This window comes from Myotis daubentonii, chromosome 4, assembly GCF_963259705.1.
Source record: "Myotis daubentonii chromosome 4, mMyoDau2.1, whole genome shotgun sequence".
NCBI classification, from domain to species: Eukaryota; Metazoa; Chordata; class Mammalia; order Chiroptera; family Vespertilionidae; genus Myotis; species Myotis daubentonii.
The window spans coordinates 16,852,326-16,865,225 of NC_081843.1; the positions used below are offsets into that span (position 1 = coordinate 16,852,326).

The 12,900-nt window shown below is 56.8% G+C and overlaps 1 protein-coding gene across 9 annotated transcripts in view; it reads left to right on the forward strand.

The window, feature by feature from the left end:
• The window catches only part of MGRN1 (mahogunin ring finger 1), a 53,809-nt gene extending 41,340 nt beyond the window's left edge, over positions 1–12,469 (forward strand). For 3 of the 9 annotated variants that reach the window (XM_059692998.1, XM_059692999.1, XM_059693007.1), the window contains 6 exons: positions 1,220–1,285; positions 3,015–3,241; positions 4,359–4,476; positions 4,667–4,712; positions 6,107–6,205; positions 10,617–12,469. In XM_059692998.1, the coding sequence (XP_059548981.1) occupies positions 1,220–1,285; positions 3,015–3,241; positions 4,359–4,476; positions 4,667–4,712; positions 6,107–6,205; positions 10,617–10,795 (735 nt within the window). In that variant the 3' untranslated portion in view covers positions 10,796–12,469. Of the gene's footprint in view, positions 1–1,219; positions 1,286–3,014; positions 3,242–4,358; positions 4,477–4,666; positions 4,713–6,106; positions 6,206–8,703; positions 8,749–10,442; positions 10,491–10,616 lie in introns of those variants that run through there. The other 6 variants (XM_059693002.1, XM_059693005.1, XM_059693000.1 and 3 more) reach the window with 4 other exon arrangements.
• The last annotated feature ends 431 nt before the right edge of the window (positions 12,470–12,900 follow it).

The window sequence follows — 12,900 nt, forward strand, 5'->3', positions numbered from 1 at the left end:
GGGCAGGTCCGGGTTTCAAGCTCCCAGGTCCCTGCTGTCCACGAGTGTTGTCAATTGTGAGTCTGTTTTCTTGGTTCTCAGCTGAGGGTGTTTGGACCTAGTGATTCCTAGAGGTCCTGCCAACTCCCTAAATAGAAAAGAGGACTCACACCCTCTGGATTGGCGCACCTAGAAGATGGGCTCCTGCCCTGGGCCAGCGGGTGTTATGTATTCGGCCCATATACTGTTTCTGAAAATTGGGCTAATGTTTAAAAATCAGGAAATTTCCCTTAAAACTCAGACTTATGACTTACCTTTCAAAATCTGACTGTGTCGTCTTGAAGCTGGAGCAAAGGCAAGGCTGCCCCCGGGGTGAGCCCCATCACCTCCCCTTCTCCTGGGGCAACCACACTGTCTGTTTTGCCTGCTGGGCCCTGTGGACATCAGGGTTTATGACTCAGAGTAGGCCCCCCACTTGTTTGACATTGGACTTGGTTACGGACACTGCACACTTCCTCCAACAATGAGTTTTAGGAGAGAGAATAGCCCTTGGGTGTGATTCGCTCCGGGAAGGGAGGACTCTGTTTCACAGAGGGGTGGCTGCTCAGGTGATGGGTTTTATTGCCGCTTACGTGTTACTCTCCCCGGTTCTGTTTGCCCCTCTTGGCCTGGGAGCTGTGGTGCTGCCCACAGTGCAGGGCGGGCTGGGGCTTGGATGGTGACCGCCAGTGCCTTCCTCTCCCGAGGGTGGTTATTGTCCGCCCTGTTACCTGTCGGAGCCATTTCCACGTAGTACCAGAGAGAGCCCAAACTAGGCATTTTCTCCAATGAGCTGGGGTGACTTGGGGCTGATTTTTTACCCACCCACCATTAGGACTTGGAAGTTAGTGATAAGTTTAAGAGGCCCGCATGTCCCTTCCCCTTGCCCAGCCAGGCCCCCTTGTGTGGAGCACCCAACCACTCTCACACCCCCCTGCCCAGGACCTGCTACTCGAGGTGACCCAGACTGCGGGAGGGCATTGGGTGAGGGTGGACTCCCCCAGCAGCACAGCTCCCAGCCAGGCCCTTGGGGCCAAACCTGCATTTTGGCGAGGTCCCCACAATTCATGTGCATGTGAAGTTGTGAAGCGCAGGCTGGCGGCACTCCCACAAGCCAGCAGACCAGACCGACCGCAGCCATCCAGCTCCAGGGCCGTACGGAGGGTAGTAGTTGTAAAATGTATGATTTTTATTTTGACAGTGTCCCTTTAAAAAATCAAAGTCGCACCCTGCCTCACTGGCCAGCAAGAAACCTAAAAGGGAAACTGTAAGTGTGTTTGGCCCTGTGGCCGTGTCTCTGCCCCTCACCCTGATTATTAAGCCAATGACAAGTACGGGAAGTCATTTTCACCCCAGGTTGACGTGTTTGGTTGATTTAATCTGTCAAATCCACTCTCCCCAGTCCCCGGCTTCCCTGCTCAGAAAAGGAGTTTTGTGGAACAAGCAGAGCTCAAGGTCTGTGGGCAAAAAGCCAGTCTCTTGGATCCCCCCTGCCAGGCACACCGGCCTCAGGCCGCCCCTTCCCGCCAGCTCTGCTCTGTCCGTGGTCCCAGTGCCCTCGTTCCCCTTTTGTTTCTTGCTGGCAGTGGAATGATGGAGGTGGAACTAATGTGGCTGCTAGATTTTGCAAACAGCACTCCTAGCGCTTGCTTGTCATTCTACACCCCCTGCTCTCTCCCCCTTGGGTTTTAGCTCTTTGGGCCAAAGATTTGGTTTTCTTGCATTTTCCCTGCATTTCAAGGAGCAGGCTGGGGGCCGGAGAGTGTGTGGCAGCCAGGCTGGGCCTCTGGTAAAGCGTAGAGGTGGGAGTCACTGGGGAGTCAACCTACAGATAGGTGTTTTCTTTTAATGGGGGCTGAAGGTGTTCAGAGTAATTCTTTACCTTTAAGTTGAAGATGGGTTGGGAACAAATGCAGGGCACCGCTGGCTCAGGTGACCTGGGGACCGGGAGGTGCTTGCTGAGGGCAAGAGGCCCCATCCTGACCCCCTGCCTCCTCTGTGGTCCCAGGATTGCCTCACCACCTTCCTTCCTGCCAGTCAGATGGGTAGGTGGCCCTGGCCGGTGTGGCTCAGTTGGTTGAGCATCGTCCCGTGTACCAAGAAATAACTAATTTGATTCCTGGTAGGGCACATGCCCAGGTTGCTGGCTCGATCCCCAGTAGGGGACGTGCAGGAGGCAACTGATTGATGTTTCTCTCTTTCTAAAACATCAATAAAAACGTTAAAGAAACAGATGGGCAGGTGAGGGTTTCACGTAGGGAGCACTGTGGACATTTGCCCTTCACCTTATTTAATGTGAGTGAGGACAGGTGGCTGCCCCACTCTACAGGGGCCCAGCACTGACATGCCCAGCACCCGAGCATTTCCCTTCTCCCTTCACCTTTAACCCTAAAGCCAGACACAGCCTGTTGATGTGACTTATTCCCAGCAAGGGGGAAACCGAGGTTCTGAACCAGGGGGCCCATCAGAATCACACGTCATCCCTCGGATGCCTGCCCAGGTCCACCGAGGATCTAGTGTTGGGCCACATGTCTGTGTTGTCGGGCAGAGCTCCCCGGGGACCAGGCCCTCCCTGGTCTAGAACACGTGGTTCCCTGGTTTCTCTCAACTCTGGCATGGCTTTGCTTTCCACCTGCCCCTCTCACTAACCCCCTCACTCTCTGCCCCCTGCCCAGCAGGAACACAAAGCCAGGTCGGGGCTGTCTGAGGCTCGGAATGGGGTGGCTCTTCCAGATGCCCTCTCCCTTCCTGTCAAATGGGCATTTGGTGTTCAAGGCTGTGCTGCACTGATGGCGAGGGATCCCTGGGCAGGCGTCTGGTGCTGCTTTAGAGCTCCTGACGCCCTCTGCAGAGGGAGGACTTAAACCCCTGGAAGGTGGAGACCACAGGAGATGGTCAGAAAGCAGGTGCTGGGGAGTAGACCATCTCGGGCATAAGCCCGGGCAGTGGGCAGGGAGCCTAGCCAACCCCTCCCTCACCCGCTCTTGTCCCCTCAGAGCTCGGACAGCATCCCGCCGGGCTATGAGCCCATCTCTCTGCTTGAGGCGCTCAACGGCCTCCGGGCCATCTCCCCGGCCCTCCCCTCGGCTCCCCTGTATGAAGAGATCACCTACTCGGGCGTCTCGGATGGTCTGTCCCAGGCCAGCTGCCCACTTGCTGGGCTTGATCGCATCATGGAAAGCAGCCACCAGAAGGGCAAGTCGCGGAGCAAATCCCCCGACAGGTGAGGCTGGGCCGAGGCCGGGATTCCCTCTGGGAAGGGCATCTGGGGACCCACCCGCCTGCTGTGGGCCGGGCACAGGAGGCGTATGCTAGTAGAAAAGAAGTGCAAAGCAGGGTGATTTGTAGTTTTAAATAATTTTATAACGTGTTTGGTGATCACCAGAAAGACTAACAAGACCAGTAGCGGGTTAGGCTCCCGGGTCAGGTTGATGTCAGCAAAGGCAGCAGGAATGAAATGCATCAGTGGAGGCCAGAGGCGCCGGTGCCCTCCCTGTCCCAGGCCTCACCGCAGGGCCGTGAGTGCTGTCGCACCAGGAGAGCTGTTTGAGTTTCAGGGTCCTGGGACTTTCTGGGGGTTGGTCCCATGGGCACACCCTGCTGTGTGACTGGTGAACCAGGATTGCCATCCCAGGGCCCATCATGGCTCCTTGGAACTTGCTAGGCCCCGCAGCCAGCCTTGACTGGTGAGTCTTTCCTCACACACATGCTGGCTTTTTACTAGGGAAGTATAGGGAAGGCACAGGTTCCATAAAGCCACCTGTGGCCCCAGGACTAATACACATGGCAGGCTCACTTCAAAGATGCAGAATCCTGGGAATCTCCTGCTGCCTCCCTTGCCCAGCCCTCCAGCCCAGAAGTACGCCATCGCGTTTGTCCTCTCCTTCTGGAAATAAAAAGCCGTGTTTAGGTCCTAGCCAGATTGGCTCAGTGGATAGAGTGTCGGCCTGCAGACTGAAGGGTCCCAGGTTCAATTCTGATCAAGGGCACATGCCCGGGTTGCAGGCTCAATCCCCAGTGGGGAGCATGTAGGAGGCAGCCAGTCGATGATTCTCTCTCATCATTGATGTTTCTCTCTCCCTCTCCCTTCCTCTCTGAAGTCAATAAAAATATATTAAAAAATAAAATAAAAATAAAAAGCCATGTTTAGGCCTCTTCAAGTGCCCAGGTGGACAGCCTCCACGCTGCTAGCTAGCACCCTGCTGGCATTCTGCTGATGCCCACAACTCCCTGGGCGCATCTGCCCGCTGCTCCAGGCAACATATGCAGGCTCACCCTCACGTGGAGCTGGCGTTGGTAAGGTTTCTACCCACTTGTCTTCTACCCTCCTCTCTGCCCAGCACCCTGCGGTCCCCATCATCGCCCATCCACGAAGAGGATGAGGAGAAGCTCTCCCAGGACTCGGACGCCCCTCCCCTACCGAGTGGGGCTGGGCTGGTGCTGAGCAGCTCCCCAGAGGTGAGTTCCCGTCCTGGCCCCCCCTCGGTCCTGCCCACCTGAGATCTGAGTCCCCACTGCTTGCTGTTTGCCTCTGAGACCTGTTTCATGGTGTGCCCGGGCCTGCCCTGCCCTGCCATCACTCAGTGGAGGTTGGCACCAGTCCTGGGTCAGCACCATAGCTCCAGGCTCATTTTCCCTTGTTTCCTAGAGTTTCCTCACGGAGGAGGTTGACGAGAGGTCGTCGCTAAAGCAAGGTGAGCCCTCTTTTCTGAAGGGCAGGGTTCCAGTGCTGCCTCTCGGGAGGGCAGAGGTCTCCAGCTCAGACCCCTTAGGGTTTCTCCTGGGAACCACTGCACAGTGTCTCAGGACAGCCCGCAGCCAGTCCTGGTTTTCCCTCCCGCCATCAGCATCGGGTAGTGTGGCCATTTTATATCCCACCTGGATTGTTCTGCACGTGGTCAGCTCTCCCGGCCTGGCCTTGGGCTGTTCCCATCCCTTGGTAGTCCTGCCAGCACCTGGACAGATCCAGGGCCTTTGTGTGGGCAGAGGGCTCAGCTAGGTCCAGGTCTCCTGTGTGGGAGTGGGGGGCTGGCTCCTCTCTTGATGGAAGTTTTAGTACGTAGCAGCCTACAGGGTCAGGCCCCAGCTGCCCATCACATGTGCTGGCTCTGAGTCGGGGGATGACCTTGCCTGACCTCGCAGTGGTTGTGGGACATAATGAGTGCTTCCCTCTGCTGGCTAGGGAGATGCCATCTCTCTGCTGTCCTGATCATTTCTCCCCAATGTGGGCAGGTGAGGAAACAGGCTCAGGGCTGGTTTTGGGGGAGGCCAAGGCCACTTAATTTAGAGGTAATAGAGCCAGGAGTGGCCCTTGCTGGCTGCCCCCCAAGCCTGCAATCTGGTAAAGGACCCCAAAATAACCCACAGACGCTCCATTGCTGTAACCCCTTCTTGCCGGGGGTCCCCTGGCCAACATTGCACTGTGGGGGCCCACATCCCTTCCAGAAGCAGCCCCCCACCCCAGGGATGGTGCCCAGGTTTAGGGGTGTCTGTTCCTGGAAGCACCGTGCCATCCCTGCCTGCCTGGCCTGGTGCAGGGCAAGCCCTTCTGCCTCTCAGGCCTTGGCTCCCCACCTCCCTCAGGGTTGGCTTTTCCTGCTGGTGCCAAGCATGTGCTGGGACTGGGCAGCCTCTCCTGTGCCCTGTCACAGGGGCCAGACCCCTTTCTGTGGGAGAGAGAACCGTGCAGGCCTGAGGCTGAGAGCTGATGTGTGAGAGGAACAGCCACACTGGAGGCCCCCATGGGCGTGTCCATGCAGGACCTGCTGTGGTGTGTGTGGACCAGGGCCTGTCAGCCTGCTCACCCAGGAAGATCAATAGAGAGTTAGATCTGTACCATTTTATCTTGTTTTTTAAACTTGGGCATGTTTTTTAATGATAAAAATAAGACAGAAGCCCCATAGTGGGGGTGTGAGAGAAGAAAAGAGAGGGAGAATAGGGTCCAGGGAGGGCAGAGGGGGAATCAGGAGACCGAGGGCCCCAGCAGCCGCAGTGCCCTCAGGAATGAAAGGCGGGCTCCTGGGGATCTCAGCCAGAGGAGTGGCCCACCCACCCCCGCTGGTGGTGCCTGACCTGCTCTCCTCTGCAGGGAGCCGTGTACCTTCCATTGACAACGTCCTCCAGGACGGCAGCCCTGAGCCCTGTGGCTGCTGCCAGCCCGGCCCACCTACCGACATCTACCTTCCAGGTAACGGCACTCAGCCTTGGGCTCGGGACCTGCCCAGCCTGGGGCGGTGCTGTGACTACTCAGGGAGGGGCTGACTGTGGGGAGCCTGCCCCCCTCTCTCTGGCTCTGAGTTCATGCTCCTTCCATCAGTCCCCATAGCACAGCCAGGCTCAGTTTCCATAGTCGCCCCTCCTGCAGCCCCTGACTCTGGGGCAGAGCCTGTGCCAAGGCCTCTTTGCAGCCCAGATCCAGCTCAGCTTCAGGAAGGCAGGAAAGGCTGTGTTTAAGGACACGGTCCTTTTCCCCGTCCGTCTCCTGCATTGCCGTATCTTCCTGCATCCATGGCTCTGGCATGCTTGGACCTCTGCCCCAGGGAGCTATGAACAAAGCCACCTGCCTGCCTTAGGCCTGACACCAGCTCTCCTCCACCTGCCCGAGGTCCCTGGTGAACAGGGCATCCCACGCCAGGGTGCAGCAGGTCGGGCTGGTGTGTTGGGTGCCAGCAAGGCCCGAGGCAGCTGGGAACAGTCCTACTTCTCTCCTCTTTTCTGAGGCCTCCGCCCAGGGTCCTTTGGCCTCGGCTGCTCTGCTCTCTGCTCCTCTGGGCCAGAATCCTCGGCTTCAAATCCTGGGCTCCACAGATGGGGGTAGAAGTGGGGGGCTCTCAGATGCTCATGTTGGCACCTGCTAGGATACCATCTGAGGTTCTGGAATCAAAATAAATAGTTACATTGCCCCTAGAGAGCCTGGCTCCTGCCACATGGCCGGGGAGCTTTTGGGGGCCCTCCTGCCTGTCCCTGGAGCCATCACTGCCTGGTCCCTGGGGAGCTGGCTTGAGCATTGGGGGCTGTGACATGCTTTGGTTTGGAAGGGCCTCTTGCCCCCATCTGGCTTCTGGACGAGCAACGAGTGGCTTTGCAGACAGAGGGTCACCAGGTGTGTGAGGAAGCAGGACAGCTGTTGGTTCAGTGGCACATATTGGCCTGCCCATAGGGACACCCACAGGTATAAAGCATACCTTAGAGCAGGGGTCCTCAAACTACGGCCCGCGGGCCACATGCAAATACAAGTATTGTATTTGTTCCCGTTTTGTTTTTTTACTTCAAAATAAGATATGTGCAGTGTGCATAGGAATTTATTCATAGTTTTTTTTTAAACTGTAGTCCGGCCCTCCAACGGTCTGAGGGACAGTGAACTGGCCCCCTGTTTGAAAAGTTTGAGGACCCCTGCCTTAGAGTAACATAGAATTTCAGTAAGTTCTTTGAGAGGACTTCAAGTATTTCATTGTGATTCAGATTTGGGGGGAGGTGGCCAGGAGAGGGACTGGGCTTTCTGGGGCCACAAGCCTCCACTCTGGCCTCCTTGGGCCCAAAGTCCTTGGCCTGAGCTGCGGTGTGGTGTGGACAGGAGGCTCAGAACCCACAAGCCCCCTCTGATGCGCAGTGAAAGGTCTTCTGTTTTGGTGGAGCCATAGCCCCTTAGGGCATGTCTGAGTGTGAGGCCTGATCCCTAAGGGCAGATGCCCACACAGCCTCTGCAGCGCCACCCATCACCCTTCGCTCCTCGAGTGGCCCAGAGTGCTCAGGGGTCTGCAGGGTTGGGACAGGCCGTAGCTGCTGGGCTCGGCCTACAGGTGAGACCAGGACTTCTGGCTCTTGAGCCCCTGAGCCTCTAGCTGACATGTGGGGCGGGAAGCAGTTGGTTGTGGAAGTGGTGGAGGAGAGGCCAGAGTGCATTCAGGGCCTGACTGGACAGTGAGGTGGGCAGTATCCGGCTCCTGAGCCCGGCTCCCCCCTGGCTCTGCGCCTGTCCAGTCTGCAGGGCAGGGTGGGATCTCAGCACCGCTCAGAGCCCAGGGAGGAAGCGGGTGCTGTTAGCGACCTGCACCTGCTCTCCACAGGCACCACTGATTGCAGCTGGGGGTGGGCAGGGGTCCTCACAGGGGCGCACAGCTGTGTGAGCACGTGTCCATGCCTTCTAGTCGTGTGAGCACATGTCCATGCCTTCTAGTCACATGCTGGGCCCGCTATTCTGCTACTGGCTTGTTTCAGTTCGGGGAGGTCCTGAGCATCTTTCACATGTGTGTTTAAGAATGTGAACACGTACACTGGGGTGTCTTCATTCTTTATAACAACTGCACAGCCACCGGAGGGATGAAGCATTATTTAGTGACTCTTAGTGCTCCCTGTTGGTGGGGAAAATGACTTTGGGGGAATCTATAAATGGAAAACCTAGATGCCTGTGTCCCCACAGCCCTTCCTGGGCTCCACCTTCCAGCGGGGTCCAGCACTGCCCGGTCCCCAATCCTCCCACAGGCTGAGTTTCTCTGCGTAAGAATTGGCCCAGAACTCCTTCTCAGGAAATACATTTTCAGCCAATGCCCATCTTTTGTTCCAGCACATCGGTTGGTGTGGGTTTTCATTTCCAGCCCCCACCACTTGTCCTAAGGTCAGTGCATCTGCTGTGGGGTGCTGTCTATCGAGCCTTTGCTAACCAGGCTTCCATCTCTCTCTGCACAGCCCAGGCCCCCGACTCCTGTTCTGTTGGCATCGAGGAGTAAGCTGGTACGTGGCGCCGCCATGCTCGTGGTGGGTGGCTCCGAGGGGCATCCTTGGCAGGGGTTAGTGAGAAAATCCCCCAGCTGCCTCTCCCTCTCCTGCTCCCTCCAGGGGGCTCCTCCCCATTTCCCAGCCTCCTCCACATCCTGTCTTCCTTTGGGCCCTGGATTCTAAATCCAGAGCTCTCCCAGCGCTGCTGCCCCTCTGCCCCAAAGAGGTGGTCCTGGGGGTCTAATGCTGGCTTTGGGGCCAGAAATTCTCCCATCGGGACCAGGCTGCCCAGTCAGGCTGTTCCAGCCTTTAGGGTCCCAGGAATGGGGACCCAACCCTAGCTGAGATCCCCATCATTGCTGCTACTAACTGTCCCTCTACCCACCTCTGGAACCTTCCAGAACACCAGCAGCACACTCATATCAGTCTACTAGCAAGTCATATGAGGTTGACCCCCCACCTGATTAGGGAGGTGCCTCTTACCTGGGTGACCCAAACAGACATTTTACAGAAGGAAGTTCCAAGAGTACCACCGAGACATAGGCCATGTGTGTTGGGCCCCCTTCCCCTCCTTCATGTGACATTCGTGGCTCTGGGAAGTCTGATGATACAGAGCCTGGTGCCTTCGGTGGCCCTGGGTTTCTCAGATGAGTGTGGTGTGGAACGTTCTAGCAGGACTCTTGGCATCAGAGTCCAGCAGCCCCAGCTGGAGACACCAGGTCAGGCTTATGTCTGGCCTTCCTCCCAGTCAGCTGTCCTGAGCCCAAGCTGTGGTGTCTGTCCACTTGTTTTGACGACTGCTCAAACATTCCCACAAAAACCTCCTGTCTTCCTTACACATTTCTTCTGACAAATCTTACCCTCTGTCGGGCACTTTTATTCTTTTTTAAAAAAATGTTTTTATTAATTTGAGAGAAAGGAAAGGAGAGGGGGAGAAAGAGAAACATCGATTGGCTGCCTCACGCCCCATTCTGGGCATCTAGCCTGCAAGCGGGCATGTGCCCTAACCAGGAATCAAACCAGTGACCCTTTGGTGCACGGGATGATGCTCAACCAACTAAGCCACAGCAGCCAGGGCAGGGTCCTGTGCTTTTATAAAGCTGGTCCCAGCCTCCACTCTGGAAGAGGTTCAGTGTTGCAATTTAGGTAAAACCTCCAGAAGTAGGAAACAGGTCAGAGCTACAGAGAAATATACTTCGCTTGGCAGAGCTGACTTTCTGCACACAGCCACAGCGCCTACGAAAATAGTCCCCTTACCTGAGGGTCTGTGTCGCAGACGACTGGTGGCAGACGCACTGCTTGGTTTGCTATGTGAAGACGCCAATGGAGCCCACCTTCAAGTGGGTGGGTGGGTGGGTGACCATGCATTCTGCAGCCCTGAAAAGTGTGCTGATCCCTCTGCTGCTGCAGCCCCCAGTCAGGGATCCTCACACCAGCACCCTGGCAAAGGGGACACCCTGTCCAGGGTCAGAGCACTTCACGGCATTGGGGAGGCAACTGTGGTAACAATAGGCCTCTGAGGAGGGCAGGCTAGGCTCCTGGGTCTGCTCTGAGCACTGGCTGTACGTCCACTCATTTTTGCCTGGGGCTGACCAATCCCAGCCTGTTAGGAAGCTCTGAGGACTGGCTGGTCAGTTTCCAGGAGCACAGACCTTGCAAGGGTAGGAGGCCTGGGGGTCAGCAGCCCAAGGTGCCCTGTTCTGTTCCAGGGCTACAGCTGCTGCTGGCACCACAGACGTGCATGCGCAGAGGTGGGTGCAGGCTGGCCCTGCCCTCTAGGTTTTAAAGTTGGTAGGAACCTGGAGCCTGCAGGGGTCAAAGGAGCAGGTGAGGCGGGAAGACTCGTCCAAGCCTGACCCTCCTCCCTCTGCTCCCACCTGCAGGAAGGTCCATCTCCATGAAGACGCCGGAGCCTCCTCGCCACTGGCCCCACCTAGTCTCTGGAGGCCCAGTCCTGACGTGGAGGCCACCGCCCGACTCAACTCTGAGAGCCTGGCCAGGCTGGCAGCATGGAGCCCTCAGCTCCCCAGACTTTGCCAAGGGGCTGTCTGGACTCCATTGAGACCCCTGGCCTCTCCTGTCTGCACACCCTTCATAGCCACGGCTCCAAGGGGCCCTGCGACCCTTGATTGAAGAGCACAGTGGACTGTCCCCCTGACAAACCTTTTTTGCTGCGGTCTCTGTATTTGTAAATGGTACACGATGAAGGACAGCCCCTTTCTGTCTCGGGCACTGAGCTCTGAGTTCCCCCAAATCTCTTGTTGGCTGAATGGCTGGAGCTGGAGGCTGGCTACCCACATGTCCCAGATTGGCTTTATCCAGCCCCCCAGCCAGTGGGAGGCTGACACCCTGAGAACTCGGCAAACCGGCAGGAGAGAATTTATCGGTGGGTGAAGTACTGTCTTCCCAGGGGGTAGTACTGGGGGGGCTTGTTGTTGGGGGAGGGAAGGAAGGGGGATCCGAGTCACGGTCAATGAAGGAAACGATGCCTGTGCCCTTCCCCCGAGTTCATGGCCTGGCTGGCACTGCTGCTGTGTCCTCTGTTGCTTCCCCTCCCGCGCAGGCCCTACGTGCAGGGCTGTGTAGCTCGCAGCCCTTCCCTGCGGCCCTGCGCAGCCTGCGTTTCTGCACTCGAGGCCCAGGTCTGGTTTTGGGCCTGACTCTTCCCAGGGGCAGAGGTGCAGTGCACAGCCTATTGGCAGCAGTTGGTCTAGTGCCGTGGTCGGCAAACTGTGGCTCGCGAGCCACATGCGGCTCTTTGGCCCCTTGAGTGTGGCTCTTCCTCAGCCTTAGGAGTACCCTAATTACGTTAATAACAATGTACCTACCTATATAGCGTAAGTTTAAAAAATTCGGCTCTCAAAAGAAATTTCAGTCGTTGTACTGTTGATATTTGGCTCTGTTGACTAATGAGTTTGCCGACCACTGGTCCAGTGGCCCCTCTCCAGGCCCTGCACCTTCTCAGAGGTGGCTTTCACACGTCCTCCGACCCCCTCCAGGGGGAGGGGCCTCCGCTCAGCTTGTCGGCCCGCTCAGGGAGGGATCTGAGCAACGTTTCTGCTCCCTCCGTGCCCTTTAAATGCCACTCGGTGTTTCTCTGATTTGTTCTGTCGGGCTCCTGTGGTGGGGCCTGCCTCCTGGAGAAGGGTCCCATTTGAAGTGGCCGCATCATTTTCTTAAGATAAACCACCCGGGCAATAGAAAAGCAGAGGAGGCACAGGCTGCCCAAGCAGGGACCTTGGCCTGGTGGGTGGGAGGGTCTGTGCAGCTCCCCAAAGGGCCAACACTTCTGGGCCTTGGATTAGGGGGTTCAGAGGAGCTCGCTTTTTGAGGATGATGGTTCTGGGAACATCCACACAGCTGGGGGCTTTGTCCAGTAGGGTCCTTGTTCTCTCTCCAATGGGCTGTGAGCAGAGTGCTGCCTTACCCACAGCTCTCGGCCACACTCGGCCACCTTCCTCAGCCGCTTGGCTCCCTGTCTCCCCCCCACCCCCAACTCCCATCCACTGGTGTGCTCATGGGTGCACATGTGCACACATACAGGCTCTCTCTCTCCTCGCCCTCATCACCCACCAACACCCTGGCCTCTTGCCGTTGGCATTGGTGCCAGTACTCCGAATGACAGGATGGAGTACCCTGTCTTGGACTTAAACATGCTATCATTTGATGTATTCTGATTGGCTAGTTTTTGTTCCTTTTTACTGTATATTTATAGTAATAAAATCATCCAGCAATATCCTGTTCATTCCTTTTTCCACGCGTAGCACTGCAGGACCTCACCTGTTTCTTAGAGGCCGGACTGCTGAGTGGCGAGTGGTGGTCTGACACCCTTACAGCAGTGAGAGCACCAGCTTGTGGCCGCAGTCTGTTTCATGTGTAAGACATCAGTGAGGTCCGACTCCAGGAGGGAGTGAGGGTTACTGTTGTGGTCACTGTGCTGATTCTTGGATTGGACCGAATGGTTCCAGGGGATTCAGCTCAGTCTTCTGAGCAGGTGGAGAAGGAGCCAGGGCCTCCAGGTGTGTGAGAGGCTGCTGTGGTCCCCAGCACCATGTTCTGTGTCGCTGATTCATCCCATAGATGTTTCCTGACCACCTTCTGTGTGCCAGCAGAAGGCAAGATGGACAAGGTCCAGGCCCCTGGGAGCTTGTCAGTGACACTACACAA